The sequence below is a fragment of the Erythrolamprus reginae genome, chromosome 10, assembly GCF_031021105.1.
Source record: "Erythrolamprus reginae isolate rEryReg1 chromosome 10, rEryReg1.hap1, whole genome shotgun sequence".
NCBI classification, from domain to species: Eukaryota; Metazoa; Chordata; class Lepidosauria; order Squamata; family Dipsadidae; genus Erythrolamprus; species Erythrolamprus reginae.
Window position 1 is genome coordinate 42820699 of NC_091959.1, and position 13418 is coordinate 42834116.

Genomic DNA, 13418 nt, shown 5'->3' on the forward strand with positions numbered 1-13418 from the left:
TAATGTTGAGTGAAGCATTCAACGGAGTCTGAGACACCTTATGGTTTTTGTCCCAGTTCCCCATAAGGTTGAATCACTGTGGGCTGATAATTGCCATGATAAGACGAACAGTAATAGTCAGCCTCATCTTCTGGCTGAACGTTGGAGATGGACAAGGTGGCCGAATTGGAGGAAGAATCGACAGAACCCGAAAATCGCTCAGGGATTCCAGAAGGTCTGGAAGTATCTTGATAGATCACTGTTATGGGTTTAGTGCCAGGTGTCTGTTGATACCAGCTCACATAGTAGCTGGATATGCTGCCCCCTGCCCTGGTACAGGTGATCCTGACTGTTCCTCCAAGAGATACCGACAGAGAAGGTGGCTGAGTCATGGTGAACTGGGCCAGGGCACCTGCAGGGGGAAGAAAAGGGAATGAAATACAACTGAGAGGCAACCAGAGAGAAAAGTTTTGATTCAAGTGAAAGAAAGGGAAAAAAGGGGTGAGGAGAAGGGAATAAGTCCAGCAAAGTAGAATTCTTCCAAGAAAGAGATGCTAGATCTTTGGCAGCCAACAGGATAGTTTACCAGTGAAGTAGGTGAGGAGGAAGAGGAGGAAGAGAAACCGTTGGGCCATGGCAGAGAAATGGGCAAGGACTGATCTTCTGAAAGCAACGTTCTTTCTAGGTGGACCTCTTCTCCTCCCTCTTAAGTTGAGCTGCAAGAAAAGGAGGCTGCAAAGGAATGCAAATACCCATCCTGTTTCTCCCTTTTAAAGCCTCTATGTGTATTTCAAGGACAAGGGAAAGTGGTGGCAGGAGATGTCATTGGTTGGTCTCCACTGAAGGAGGAAGGAGAACGGCAGAGACTCCAATCCCACCTCTCTTCTCATGACATCCAGAATTGATCTGTATATTAGGGTGCCCAGATTTCATTGTAAGGCAGTGAAAGAGTGGATCAAATTCCAAGCAACCACACACAATCACAGGAGACGCACAAGCTTTAGTCTGCTTACATCATCTCCGTTTCACGACTGCTTCAATGCCTTTTTACAGCAAGAAATTAAACCTGTTATTTTTATTCTTTACTAAAAACCGGCATGCAGAGCCACCTGCCCCAATGTGAAGTGAAACCTCAGAGAAGGCTTAAGATATTTTCTTATTTCTTTGCCAATTTCTCTTTGGACTGTGATTTGGGCCTCCCCAACAGGCCATAACTAGTAATAATCAGTCTCATCTCCTGCATGGAAGTTGGTGATGGACAAGTGGGGGAATTGGGTGAAGGGTCAATACAACCATAAAAATCAATCAGGGGTTCCAGAAGAGAAAAATAGCTTTGCAAATTTAAGGGATATTTCCCAGTTTAAGATTGTATGCCTGGACTAAGAAGGCAAAGAGAAGATGAGTTGCCATGTTGTGAGACGGTCCGAGTGCTTGGAGAGGGGCAGCATACAAATCTAATAAATTATTATTATTATCAGACAGTAAAAAAAGTTTTTAAAGGTTAGGAAAATATAAAAGAGGAGGAGGTCCAAATTGACACCAAATTAGAAATGTTCCTTGGAGGAGAAATCAACATTGAGCTCCTAATTTGAAGCAATATCCTACTACTGGAGTAGGGGAGGAGTAAGAAGCCAAGGAGAAACGTTTGGGCCATGGCAGAGAAATAGGCAACAATTAAAACTGTGAAAACAACCTTTCATTTCAATTGTCCCTTTCTCTATTTTTATATTAGGTTGCAAGAAGAGGTTTTGCAAAACAATGTAAATATATTTATCGATTTCTTCGGAGACCCTTTCATTCATTCCTTCAGCAACAAAAACAAATAGAATCTCATTTTAAGACTCCCCCATGGGCTGGGTTATGGTGTTGAAATGGGTCAGATGTTCCCCCCAATTCAGGAAAGTGATGCAACGTAGGAAGCTACAGCAGGGTGTGCCAAAAACAAAGGGGTGGGCTTCACCCCAAACACGCTAACCCGCATGTGGTCATCTCCGCTAACCAGCATGTGGTCATCTCCATTAAGGGACCTGATTCCTTCTTGAATGTACACCTTCTGCACAGGTATCCATAAGTTTATGACACATCTGAAACCAGCGAGGAGGTTCTGACATGAGTCACATCCAACTTTACGACTTCCTTGGCCATGGTTGCTATGGAAATCACCTGTTGTTAAATGAATTATGCAGTCATTAAGCAAATCTGGTTTACCCCTCTTGATTTTCTTTGTAGAATGCAAGCTGGGAAGATCATGGAGGGATCATATGAAAAGATGATGCTCAAACCATTGAAAATACATTCCCTGCCTGTGTGCAATTCTTTTAAAACCACCTGTAACCAATGTTGAGTGAAGCATTCAAGGGAGGCTGAGACACCTTATGGTTTTTGTCCCAGTTCCCCATAAGGTTGAATCACTGTGGGCTGATAATTGCCATGATAAGACGAACAGTAATAGTCAGCCTCATCTTCTGGCTGAACGTTGGAGATGGACAAGGTGGCCGAATTGGAGGAAGGATCGACAGAACCAGAAAATCGCTCAGGGATTCCAGAAGGTCTGGAAGTATCTTGATAGATCACTGTTAGGGGTTTAGTGCCAGTGTTCTGTTGATACCAGCTCACATAGTAGCTGGATATGCTGCCCCCTGCCCTGGTACAGGTGATCCTGACTGTTCCTCCAAGAGATACCGACAGAGAAGGTGGCTGAGTCATGGTGAACTGGGCCAAGGCACCTGCAGGGGGAAGAAAAGGGAATGAAATACAACTGAGAGGCAACTAGAGAGAAAAGTTTTGATTCAAGTGAAAGAAAGAGAAAAAAGGGGGTGAGGAGAAGGGAATAAGTCCAGCAAAGTAGAAATCTTCCAAGAAACAGATGCTAGATCTTTGCCAGCCAGCAGCATCGTTTACCAGTGAAGTAGGTGAGGAGGAAGAGGAGGAAGAGAAACCGTTGGGCCATGGCAGAGAAATGGGCAAGGACTGATCTTCTGAAAGCAAAGTTCCTTCTGGGTGGACCTCTTCTCCTCCCTCTTAAGTTGAGCTGCAAGAAAAGGAGGCTGCAAAGGAATGCAAATAACCTTCCTGTTTCTCCCTTTTAAAGCCTCTAGGTGTATTTCAAGGACAAGGGAAAGTGGTGGCAGGAGATGTCATTGGTGAGTCTCCACTGAAGGAGGAAGGAGAAAGGGAGACTCCAATCCCACCTCTCTTCTCTTGACATCCAGAATTGATCTATACTTTATGATGTCCAGATTTCATGGTAAGGCAATGAAGGAGTGGCTCAAACACCAAGCAACCACACACAACCACACAAGACACACACACTTTTCTCTGCTTACATCATATTCATTTCAGGTTCTCCAAGACTAGCTGAATGCTGTTTTTATAGCAAGACGTTAAACCTGTTATTTTTATTATTTACTAAAAACCTGCATGCATAGCCACCTGCCCCAATGTGAAGTGAAACCTCAGAAAAAGGTTAAGTTATTTTCTTAGTTCTTTGCCAATTTGGACTGTGATTTGGGGGGCCTCATCAGAACACAAAGAGTAATAATCAGCGTCATCTTCTGCATGGAAGTTGGAGATGGACAAGTGGCTGAATTGGGAGAAGGGTCAATAGAACCAGAAAAATCACTCAGGGATTCCAGAAGAGAAAAATACTTTTGCAAATTAAAGGGAGATTTCCCAGTGGAAGATTGTAAGCCTGGAATAAGAAGGCAAAGGGGAGCTGAGTTGACAACAGACAATAATACAGATTATTAAGGTTAGGAAAATAGAAAGGACGAGGATGTCCAAATTGCCACAAAACTAGAAATGTTCCTAGGAGGAGCTGGTCATACGAAGCAACATCTTATTAGAATAGAATAGAATAGAATTTTATTGGCCAAGTGTGATTGGACACACAAGGAATTTGTCTTGGTGCATATGCTCTCAGCGTACATAAAATAAAATATACATATAAAATAAAATACTACTGGAGAAGGGGAGGAGTAAGAAGTCAAGGAGACACATTTGGGCCTTGGCAGAGAAGTGGGCAACAATTAAAACTGTGAAAACAACCTTTCATTTCAATTGTCCCATTCTCTATTTTTATATTAAGTTGCAAGAAGAGGTTTTGCAAAACAATGCAAATATATTCTCTATTGATTTCTAAGGGGTCCCCTTTCATTCATTCCTTCAAGAACTAAAAAGGGGATTCACATAGAATCTCATTTTAAGACTCCCCTATTGGGTGGGTTAGAGTATTGAAATGGGTGAGCAGCTCCTCCAATTCAGGGAAGTGACCCGACTTATGAAGTGTGCTAAAAACAAAGGTGTGGGCTTCACCCCAAACATACTAACCCCTACCCAAATTCAATTCAGCATGTGGTCATCTCGATTAAGGGACCTGATTGCTTGTCTTGAATGTACACCTTCTGTACAGGTACCCATAAATTTATGACACATCTGAAACCAGCGAGGAGGTTCTGACATGAGTCACATCCAACTTTACAACTTCCTTGGCCATTTTTGCTATGGAAATTACCTGTTGTTAAATGAATCATGCAGTCATTAAGGGATTCTGGTTTCACCCCATTGACCTCCTTTGTAGAATGCAAGCTGGGAAGATCATGGAGGGATCACATGAAAAGATGATGCTCAAAACATTCCCTGCCTGTGTGCAATTCTTTTGTAAAACCACCTGCAACCAATGTTGAGTGAAGCATTCAAGGGAGGCTGAGACACCTTTTGGTTTTTGTCCCAGTTCCCCATAAGGTTGAATCACTGTGGACTGAGAATTGCTATTATAAGACGAACAGTAATAGTCAGCCTCATCTTCTGGCTGAACGTTGGAGATGGACAAGGTGGCCGAATTGGCGGAAGAATCATAAGAACCTGAAAATCGCTCAGGGATTCCAGAAGGTCTGCTAGAAAAACTATGGATCACAAGTACTGGTTTAGTGCCAGGCGTCTGTTGATACCAGCCCACATTGTAGCTAGAAATGCTGCCCCCTGCCCTGGTACAGGTGATCCTGACTGTTCCTCCAGGAGATACCGACAGAGAAGGTGGCTGAGTCAAGGTGAACTGGGCCAGGGCACCTGCAGGGGGAAGAAAGGGGAATGAAATGCAACGGAGATGCAGTCAGAGGGAAATGTTTAAATTCAACTGAAAGAAAGGAAGAAAATGACGAGGAGAAGGGAAACAGTTCCATCAAAGTAGAAACCTTCCAAAGAAGAAAAGAAGATGGTTAATCTTTTCCAGGTAACAGGATATTTTACCAGTGAAGTAGCTGAGGAGGAAGAGGGGGATGAGATGCTGTTGGGCCATGGCAGAGAAATGGGCAAGGACTTATCTTCTGAAAGCAACGTTCCTTCTAGGTGGGCCTCTTCTCCTCTTGCTTAAATTGAACTGCAAGAAAGAGAGGTTGCAAAAGAATGCAAATACCCTTCCTGTTTCTCCCCTTTTAAAGCCTCTAGATGTATTTCAAGGACAAGGGGAAGTGGTGGCAGGAGATGTCATTGGCGAGTCTCCACTTTATCATCAGCCTATAAAGAAAACTATTACAAATTGTTTTACAGGTGGTATTTACCACCGGCGAGATTAGCCAAAATTTACCCAGCACTACAAAACATATGCTGGAAATGTAATAAGGAAAAAGGTACTTTCTTCCATATGTGGTGGTCCTGCCCTAAAATTCAAAAAACCTGGGAAACAATTCACAAATGGTTAAAGGAAATTACAAAGGAGGAAATAGAATACTCTCCCGAGGGCATGCTTCTCGGAATTTGGAAAAGATCATACTCTAAACAAACTCTGTTCTTATTGACTCACATAAACACAGCGACAAGAATCGCCATAGCGCAAACATGGAGGAATGATCAGACTCCCAATGTAAATTTAATAATAGACAAGATATATACATGTGCAGAAATGGACGAGATGACAAACCTACTTAAGGGAAATAGAATTAACGAATCCAAACATATGTGGAGCAATTGGCACGAATGGATTCAAAAGAAAATATTTATATAACTTTTTACAAAATAGCAGTACAAACCCCAAAAAATTAAAAATACCATCTGAATGTTATTATCTTGTTTGATATTGCATAGTATTAAGACAATATTATTTATATAACAACTGTAACAGGTTAAAAAAAAAAGCTGGATAAGATCTGTAAATTGAATAAACAACTTGTGATATATGTATCTAAAAAACAATAAAAAGATTTGAAAAAAAAGAAAGAAAGAGAGGTTGCAAAGACATGCAAATATACCCTTCCTGTTTCTCCCTTTTAAAGCCTCTAGATGTATTTCTAGGACAAAGAAAAGGGGTGACTGGCAGGAGATTTCATTGGTGAATCACCACTGGAGGAGGAAAGAAAAAGGGAAAGGAAGAGAAATTCCATTTCTCTTCTCTTATCGTCCACAAATGATCTATATTTAAGGATTCCTAGATTTCAGTATGCTGCAGCCTAAACAAAGGATCTGATAGGCAAACACCTTTCACTGCAAGAGTAGATTTGAAGTTTATTCCAGGGGTCGACAAAGTTGTTCAGAATCTAGGAGCCAGCCAAAAAATTTAGGAGCCAGAATTTTTTTTAAGCAAACTTGGTTTTTAATTTAACAAAAAAAACATTACAAACGTTATAAACAACATTTTACTTTTAAAGATAATAAATATTATATTTTGATATTTTAGATTTTAGGCAACATTCTAGTGTTTTTCACTTTGCGTTTTGTGGCCATGAACATGCCTTGTGATTTTAGAGCTGAAGTACCAGTGGTCCACAGCCTTGGCAGGATCAAACGCCTTCACAGATGGCCCATTCATGGTGATCATAAACAAGTCACTTAAACTTTCTTCTTGCATCCTTGATCTGAATTTATTTTTGACCATGTTCATCAAACTAAATCCTCTTTCACAACATGAGGTTGAGACAGGGAGCACCGCTACAATCGACAACAGGTTTCCCAGAACTGGAAATCTCTCGGTGTTGGAGAGTGCCAAATCCAGAAGCTCACACAGTTTCTTTCCTTTTCCAAGGACCTTAAACTCATACCACTCATTGAGGAGTGAGTGAATGCATTGGTCATCACTTTCAGGTGGAGATAGCTGTTTACGAAAATGATGAGCCAATGCAGTAATCTCAACCACACCGTAGTCCGGTGTGGTTGAGATTACTGGCCCGAAGGGAAGGAGCGGTTCGGGTTCCCCCCTCTCTCTTTCTCTCTCTCTCTTCTCTTTCTCTCACTCACTCTCTTTCTATCTCTCCCTCTTTCTCTCTACCTTTCTTTCTTTCTCTCTCTCCCTTTCTCTGTCCCTCTTTCTTTCTCTCTGTTCTTCTCTTTCTTTCTTTCTTTCTCTCTGTCCCTTTCTTTCTCTCTGCCCCTCTCTTTCTCTCTCTCCTTCTCTATCTCTCCCTCTTTCTCTCTCCCCCTTTCTATCTCTCCTCTTCCTTTCTCTCTCTTTCTCTCTCCCTTATTTTTTCTCTCTCTCTCTTTCTCTCTCATGCACCACACCAGCAGCAGAGAGAGAAAGAGAGAGGTAGAGATCGGGCGCGTTACCGGGTGGTGGAGGCGGTGTGGGGCCATGTGTGTGTGTGTGAAGATGGGGAAGGGGGGGAGTTTTGAGGAAAAGATGGAAACGCCTCGCCCCAAAGAGGGAGCGAGAGAAACGCGCTGGAAGCGAGCTAGACAAATGGGTGGAGGCCAAGGTGAAGCCGGATGACAAGCAAAGCAGGTCCGCCTCCTTCGCAGAGGGGCGCGAAGAAGGTTGGCGCAACCCAACGTCAAAAGTTTGCTGAAGTCCACTGGCAGCCCATCTTCGTGGGCGGGTGGGCGGGCGGAGGGGCGAAGTGTTCAGCGAGCTCTTCGTCGCCCTCCGCTCTCTCTCTTTCTCTCTCATACACCACGCCAGCAACAGAGAGAGAAAGAGAGAGAGCGGAAGGCGGCTTGCTGGTCCACGCTCGCCTGGATAAGCGGTCCCGCATGGCCCCAGCGCCGTGGCCACCACCGGGAAGTCGGAGAGCAGCTTCTTGACGAAGCAGCTCGCTGAGGAAGTTTGCCTGGCCCACACTCGACGACTCGTCCACCAGGAAGACCAGCTCCAAGCGGTCGCTCTTCTCTTGCAACTGCCTCACCTGCCGCTTGAAAGCACGCCCGAGTTTCTCCACTCGGTTGCCCGCCGCTGCAGCGGGAGACTCCGCCAACGACGTCCCGGCGGCGCCCGTCTTGAACGGAGCCGAGAGCGCTGCTAGGGAGCTCAAGTTGAAGGGGCGGTAGAGGTTGCGCGGCTGCCCGGGCGTCCATGCCAGAGCCCCGCCGACCCACAAGCACATCCCGGCGAGCCACCACATCCCTCCGGGCTCGTCCACCGTCTATGATTAAAGTCATTTAAAAAAAAATTCCCTCGAGTTTCCTCATGTCGGGCCCGCGCCTTTCCCCCCCAGACGGCGGAAATCTCCTCAGTCGCCTCACCACGGCGCGCACGTGGCGAGGGCTGGCGCGCGTTTGTCTCGGTTTGGCGCTTTCCCGCTTAATAATAAAATAAAATTATAATTACCCTCCTTTCGCCACCCCCCTTGTAAGCCCTTCTCTACCTCTCTCTTTCTCTCTCTGCTGCTGGTAAGGGCAGGCAGCCGGCAAGAGGGAGGGTACAGACTGGGCATGTGCAAGGAGCCGCTGACTGCGGGCCCCAATTTGCCCGGGGCCCGGTACAGCGGTCCCAGTAGTACCCGTCTATCGGCGGCCCTGCGTCTGTGTGCGGTGGGGGGGAGTGAAGGGGTTCGAGTAGGAGGCGGAATGGAGGCAAGGGGGGGAGGGAGAGACGCACGCAAGCGCAGGGGACGCTGGGAAAGCAGCTCGCTCCGAGGTTGATGGGCGGAGCTACGGAAGCCAAGATGTACCATTTCTGGGTGTAAACACAAGGCGGGAAAAATATACTGTATACATACAGTACAGCAGGCAACATTTTCTAGGCGCCAGACAACATTTTCTAGGCGCCACTGGCGACCAGGCGCCTGGGTTTGTCGATCCCAGGTTTATTCTATCCCATTCATCCCTATTCAGTAAAAGAACTTGGAATACTAATATCAAACGGCCTAAGTGCTAAAGCCCACTGCAACAATATCGCCAAAAAGGCTTCCAGAGTTGTTAACCTGATCCTACGTAGCTTCTGCTCTGGCAATCTCACACTACTCACAAGAGCCTACAAAACTTTTGCCAGACCCATCCTTCAATACAGCTCATCTGTCTGGAACCCATACCACATCTCGGACATCAACACCCTTGAAAACGTCCAAAGATATTTCACCAGAAGAGCCCTTCACTCCTCCACTCGAAACAGAATACCCTACGAAAATAGACTAACTATCCTGGGTCTTGAAAGCTTAGAACTGCGGCGCCTAAAACACGATTTAAGTATTGCCCACAAGATCATATGCTGCAATGTCCTTCCGGTCAATGACTACTTCACCTTCAACCGCAACAACACAAGAGCATGCAACAAATTCAAACTTAATATTAACCGCTCCAAACTTGACTGTAAAAAATATGACTTTAACAATCGAGTTGTCGAAGCGTAGAACTCATTACCGGACTCAATAGTGTCAACTCCCAACCCCCAACATTTCTCCCTTAGACTCTCCACGATTGACCTCTCCAGGTTCCTAAGAGGCCAGTAAGGGGCGTACATAAGTGCACTGATGTGCCTAACGTCCCTTGTCCAATTGTCTTTCCTTTTCTCATATATCTTATATACAGTATTCTCTCCCTCTCATCTACTTCTCTTCTTTTTTACTTACTATCCTTATATATATTACTTAATGTCTATTTTCTTCCATATGTATTGTATATTGGACAAAGAATAAATAAAAATAAATAAAATAAATAAATACATCCTCCCCAGTAACCTACTGATGATTTGAATGGGGTCTTCAGCCCCTTACCCAGCATAGAACCCTGAGGGCCAGTGCAGAAACAACATAGAAATTGGACATTTTATTCTTTACTAAAAATCAGCATAGCCACCTGCCCAATCTGAAGTGAAACTTCAGAGAAAGCTTAAGATATTTTCTTAGCTCTTTGCCAATTTTTCTTTTCACTGTGATTTGGGCACCCCCATCAGGGCACGAAAAGCAATAATCATCTTTTATAGGAAAGTTGGAGATGGACAAGTGGCTGAATTGGATGAAGGGTCATTAGTACCAGAAAAATCAAGACAGATACTTGATGGTACATTTAACAGCAGCAGCTAGAATGGCATACGCTCAAATGAAATTAAAGTCAAGAAATAAACTACAAGAAGAAGGGATTATAATTGACTGGTGGCAATACGCTCAGATCCAGTCCAGATTTCAAAGAGACAGTATAACATATATCTTTAATAAGAATAGAAATTTCTTAGATAACTTATTAGTTAGTGTTGTGATTCAGCCTGAGGCTCCTCAGGGACCGGCTGGAGCTCTGCCGGATCCATGCCCAGAGGAGGAGGACAGTGACCAGGAGGGGGAGGACCAGGCAGACGGGGGAGAGGAACGTCAGGAAGAGGAGGAGGGAGAGCAGCCTGAGACCCCCGGGGGGGGGGCTCTCCCCAGCTAGTAGCCTGGATTCATTGGATGAAGACACACAGGCTATAATAGACATGAGGCAGAGACGTGCAGCTCAAAGAAGGGGCCAATTAGAAAGGTATTTCCATCCCTGAATTGGCAACAGCTGGGTTTGGGTGTGGTTCTCCTCAGCAGGGCTGAAAAGGCAGGCCCGCCCTTACAGTCTTGTGGAGAGTTATCAACTGGGAGTCCTGTGACCTTGCTTCGATTCTTGGCATCTCTGATCTTGGCTTGTGGCCTAGAAGGCTGAAAGACTTGGGGGAGGCGTGGGTTTTATTATCTCCAGTGTTGTTTTTGCCAGCAAGAATCCTGTTTTATTGCCTGGCCTTCGTGAAACCTCTGTGAAGCTTCATCATGTTTCTGTCTGTAAGAACAGTTTTTGTTACCTGTGTTTGCTTTCCAGTATATAAACTGCCTTTGCTTTTTACCAGTGTGTCTGCCTACTCTTTTTGGTTGGTGTTGGCGTCTGGGGGGACCCAGATAGAACAGTTACCAACCAGACTAAATTAATAGGGAAAGTTTATAAATATCTGATTGCCCATAAAAATATAGATTTGACATTAAAGGACAACATGATAAGTTGGTGCAAAAATATTGGTAAAGAAATAGATATAGACACATGGGAAAATGTTTGGATTTGAAATTGGAAAATGACAAAATCAGTTTCCCTAAAAGAAAATCAAATTAAAATGTTCTATAGGTGGCACCTCCCACCAAATAGGATAGCAAAAATGTTCCCAAAGACATCTACATTATGCTGGAAATGTAAGAAGGAAATAGGTTCCTATTACCATCAATGGTGGATGTGTAGCAAAGCTAAGCTTTACTGGAAAATTATAGAAAGAATAATAAAAGAAATAGTAAAACAGGAGATAGAAATAACCCCGGAATTTTACTTACTGGGTATAACCAATCAGAAATATAAGAAAGAAATTTTACATTTAGTTATTCATATTTTGACCACGGCCAGGATAATATATGCGCAAAATTGGAAAGGGGAAAACATCCCCAAAGAAGAAGAAGTTATTAAAAAATATTAGATTGCGCTGAAATGGATATGATGACAAGACAGTTAAAAGATCAAGAAGAAACAGAATTTTATGAGATATGGAACGAAGTGTATACAGTATATGGATAAACAAGAAGAAATTTTAACATTAACAGTAAAAATAAATAAATAATGGTATTGTATTAGTAGAGTTATGATTTAAGTGTTATGTTAGATTTATTAGGGATAAGATTTAAGAGTTATGAATTACAAAGTATGAAGATTTAATATAAAAAGTTAACCAAATTTCTTCTTTTCATTTAAAGTAATAAGTTGATTTTAAACTTTTTTGAATGTATTGAATGTATTTTTTGTATTGAAATTTTACTTCAAGAATAAGCAGGGAAGATACAACCCCAATTTTATGTTAAATGTATGTTTGTCAGTTTTCTCTATTTTAAGAAAACTTAATAAAATATATTGAAAAAGAAAAGAATAGCATACGCTCAAAATTGGAAGCAGGAACACCCCCCCTCCTTCGACATTAAATTTGATAATTTAAATACATGAAGTAGCAGAGATGAATAAGTTAACATTGGAACTCCAGGAAAAAGACCATACAGAATTTCACAACACATTGGACAGGTGGTATGCCTGGTTATACCAAAAATAATATTTGAAACTTTAACACTATATACACTTCAAAAAGAAAACGAATAAAAGTAAAAAGTAATCTTATAAATCCTTGTTAACAATGGTCAACCAAGTAAGCAAACTGTTGCTAAACTCCCCCATTGATTCCTATTGAAATACCAATTCACAGTAATGACAAATAATGCAACCCAGAAAAAGAAACACAAAGAGATATAAACCATGCAATTTATAAATCATAGTTTACAATAAAGTTAGAAAATGAAATAGAATAAAATATAGATAGGCTGTAAGGAACAAGGTTCAGCAGCATAGCAGGTCTATATGTTAAGTGTTAGATGCATAAGTTCTGATACCAAAGTAATAATAATAATAATTATTATTATTATTATTATTATTATTATTATTATTATTATTTATTAGATTTGTATGCCGCCCCTCTCCGAAGACTCAGGACAGCTCACAACAGTAATAAAAACAGTATAACAATGGAACAAATCTAATAATAAAAATTATATTAAAAAACCCCAACTGTTAAAAACCATACGACACATACATACCAAACATAAAATATAAGAAAGCCTGGGGGAGATGTCTTAGTTCCCCCAAAGTAATCTATATATGATAAAGCAGTATGCTCTTGTCTGTTATGTTTTTGTTTGTATTTTATTTCATTTATTTTATTTATTCGATTTTTATGCCGCCCTTCTCCTTAGACTCAGGGCGGCTTACAACATGTTAGCAATAGTACTTTTGAACAGAGCCAGCATATTGCCCCCACCATTTGGGTCCTCATTTTACCCACCTCGGAAGGATGGAAGGCTGAGTCAACCTTGAGCCGGTGATGAGATTTGAACCGCTGACCTACAGATCTACAGTCAGCTACAGTCAGCTTCAGTGGCCTGCAGTACAGCACTCAACCTGCTGCGCCACCCCGCTGGTTTTTTTTGTCTTTGTTTTTGTTGTTTTAAATGTAAATATTCAATAAAGATATTTTTTTAAAAAAAGAACCAGAAAAACCACTCCAGAATTAAAGGGATATTTCCCATTGGAAGATTTTCTTTCAGACATCATATATCAAAAATTCCTCCATTTGTGTCATTTAAGCAGAATTCCTAGAAAGCAAAGCAAAACAAGCCAGTCCTGAATTTGTTTTTCCTTAAAAAGAAACTGGAAAAAATAACAAATTCAATATTTGCACAAGACAATAAAACCAAATGTTG

General features: G+C 42.2%; 1 protein-coding gene across 1 annotated transcript; it reads right to left on the reverse strand.

Moving 5' to 3' along the window:
• Window positions 1-2332: 2332 nt before the first annotated feature.
• On the reverse strand, window positions 2333-5364 carry LOC139172778 (uncharacterized). Its single transcript, XM_070762002.1, is given in 5 exon segments — window positions 2333-2389; window positions 2392-2705; window positions 2881-3010; window positions 4649-5046; window positions 5227-5364. Coding segments are annotated over 5 exon segments (948 nt in total). The 5' UTR covers window positions 5276-5364.
• Between the last annotated feature and the right edge of the window lie 8054 nt (window positions 5365-13418).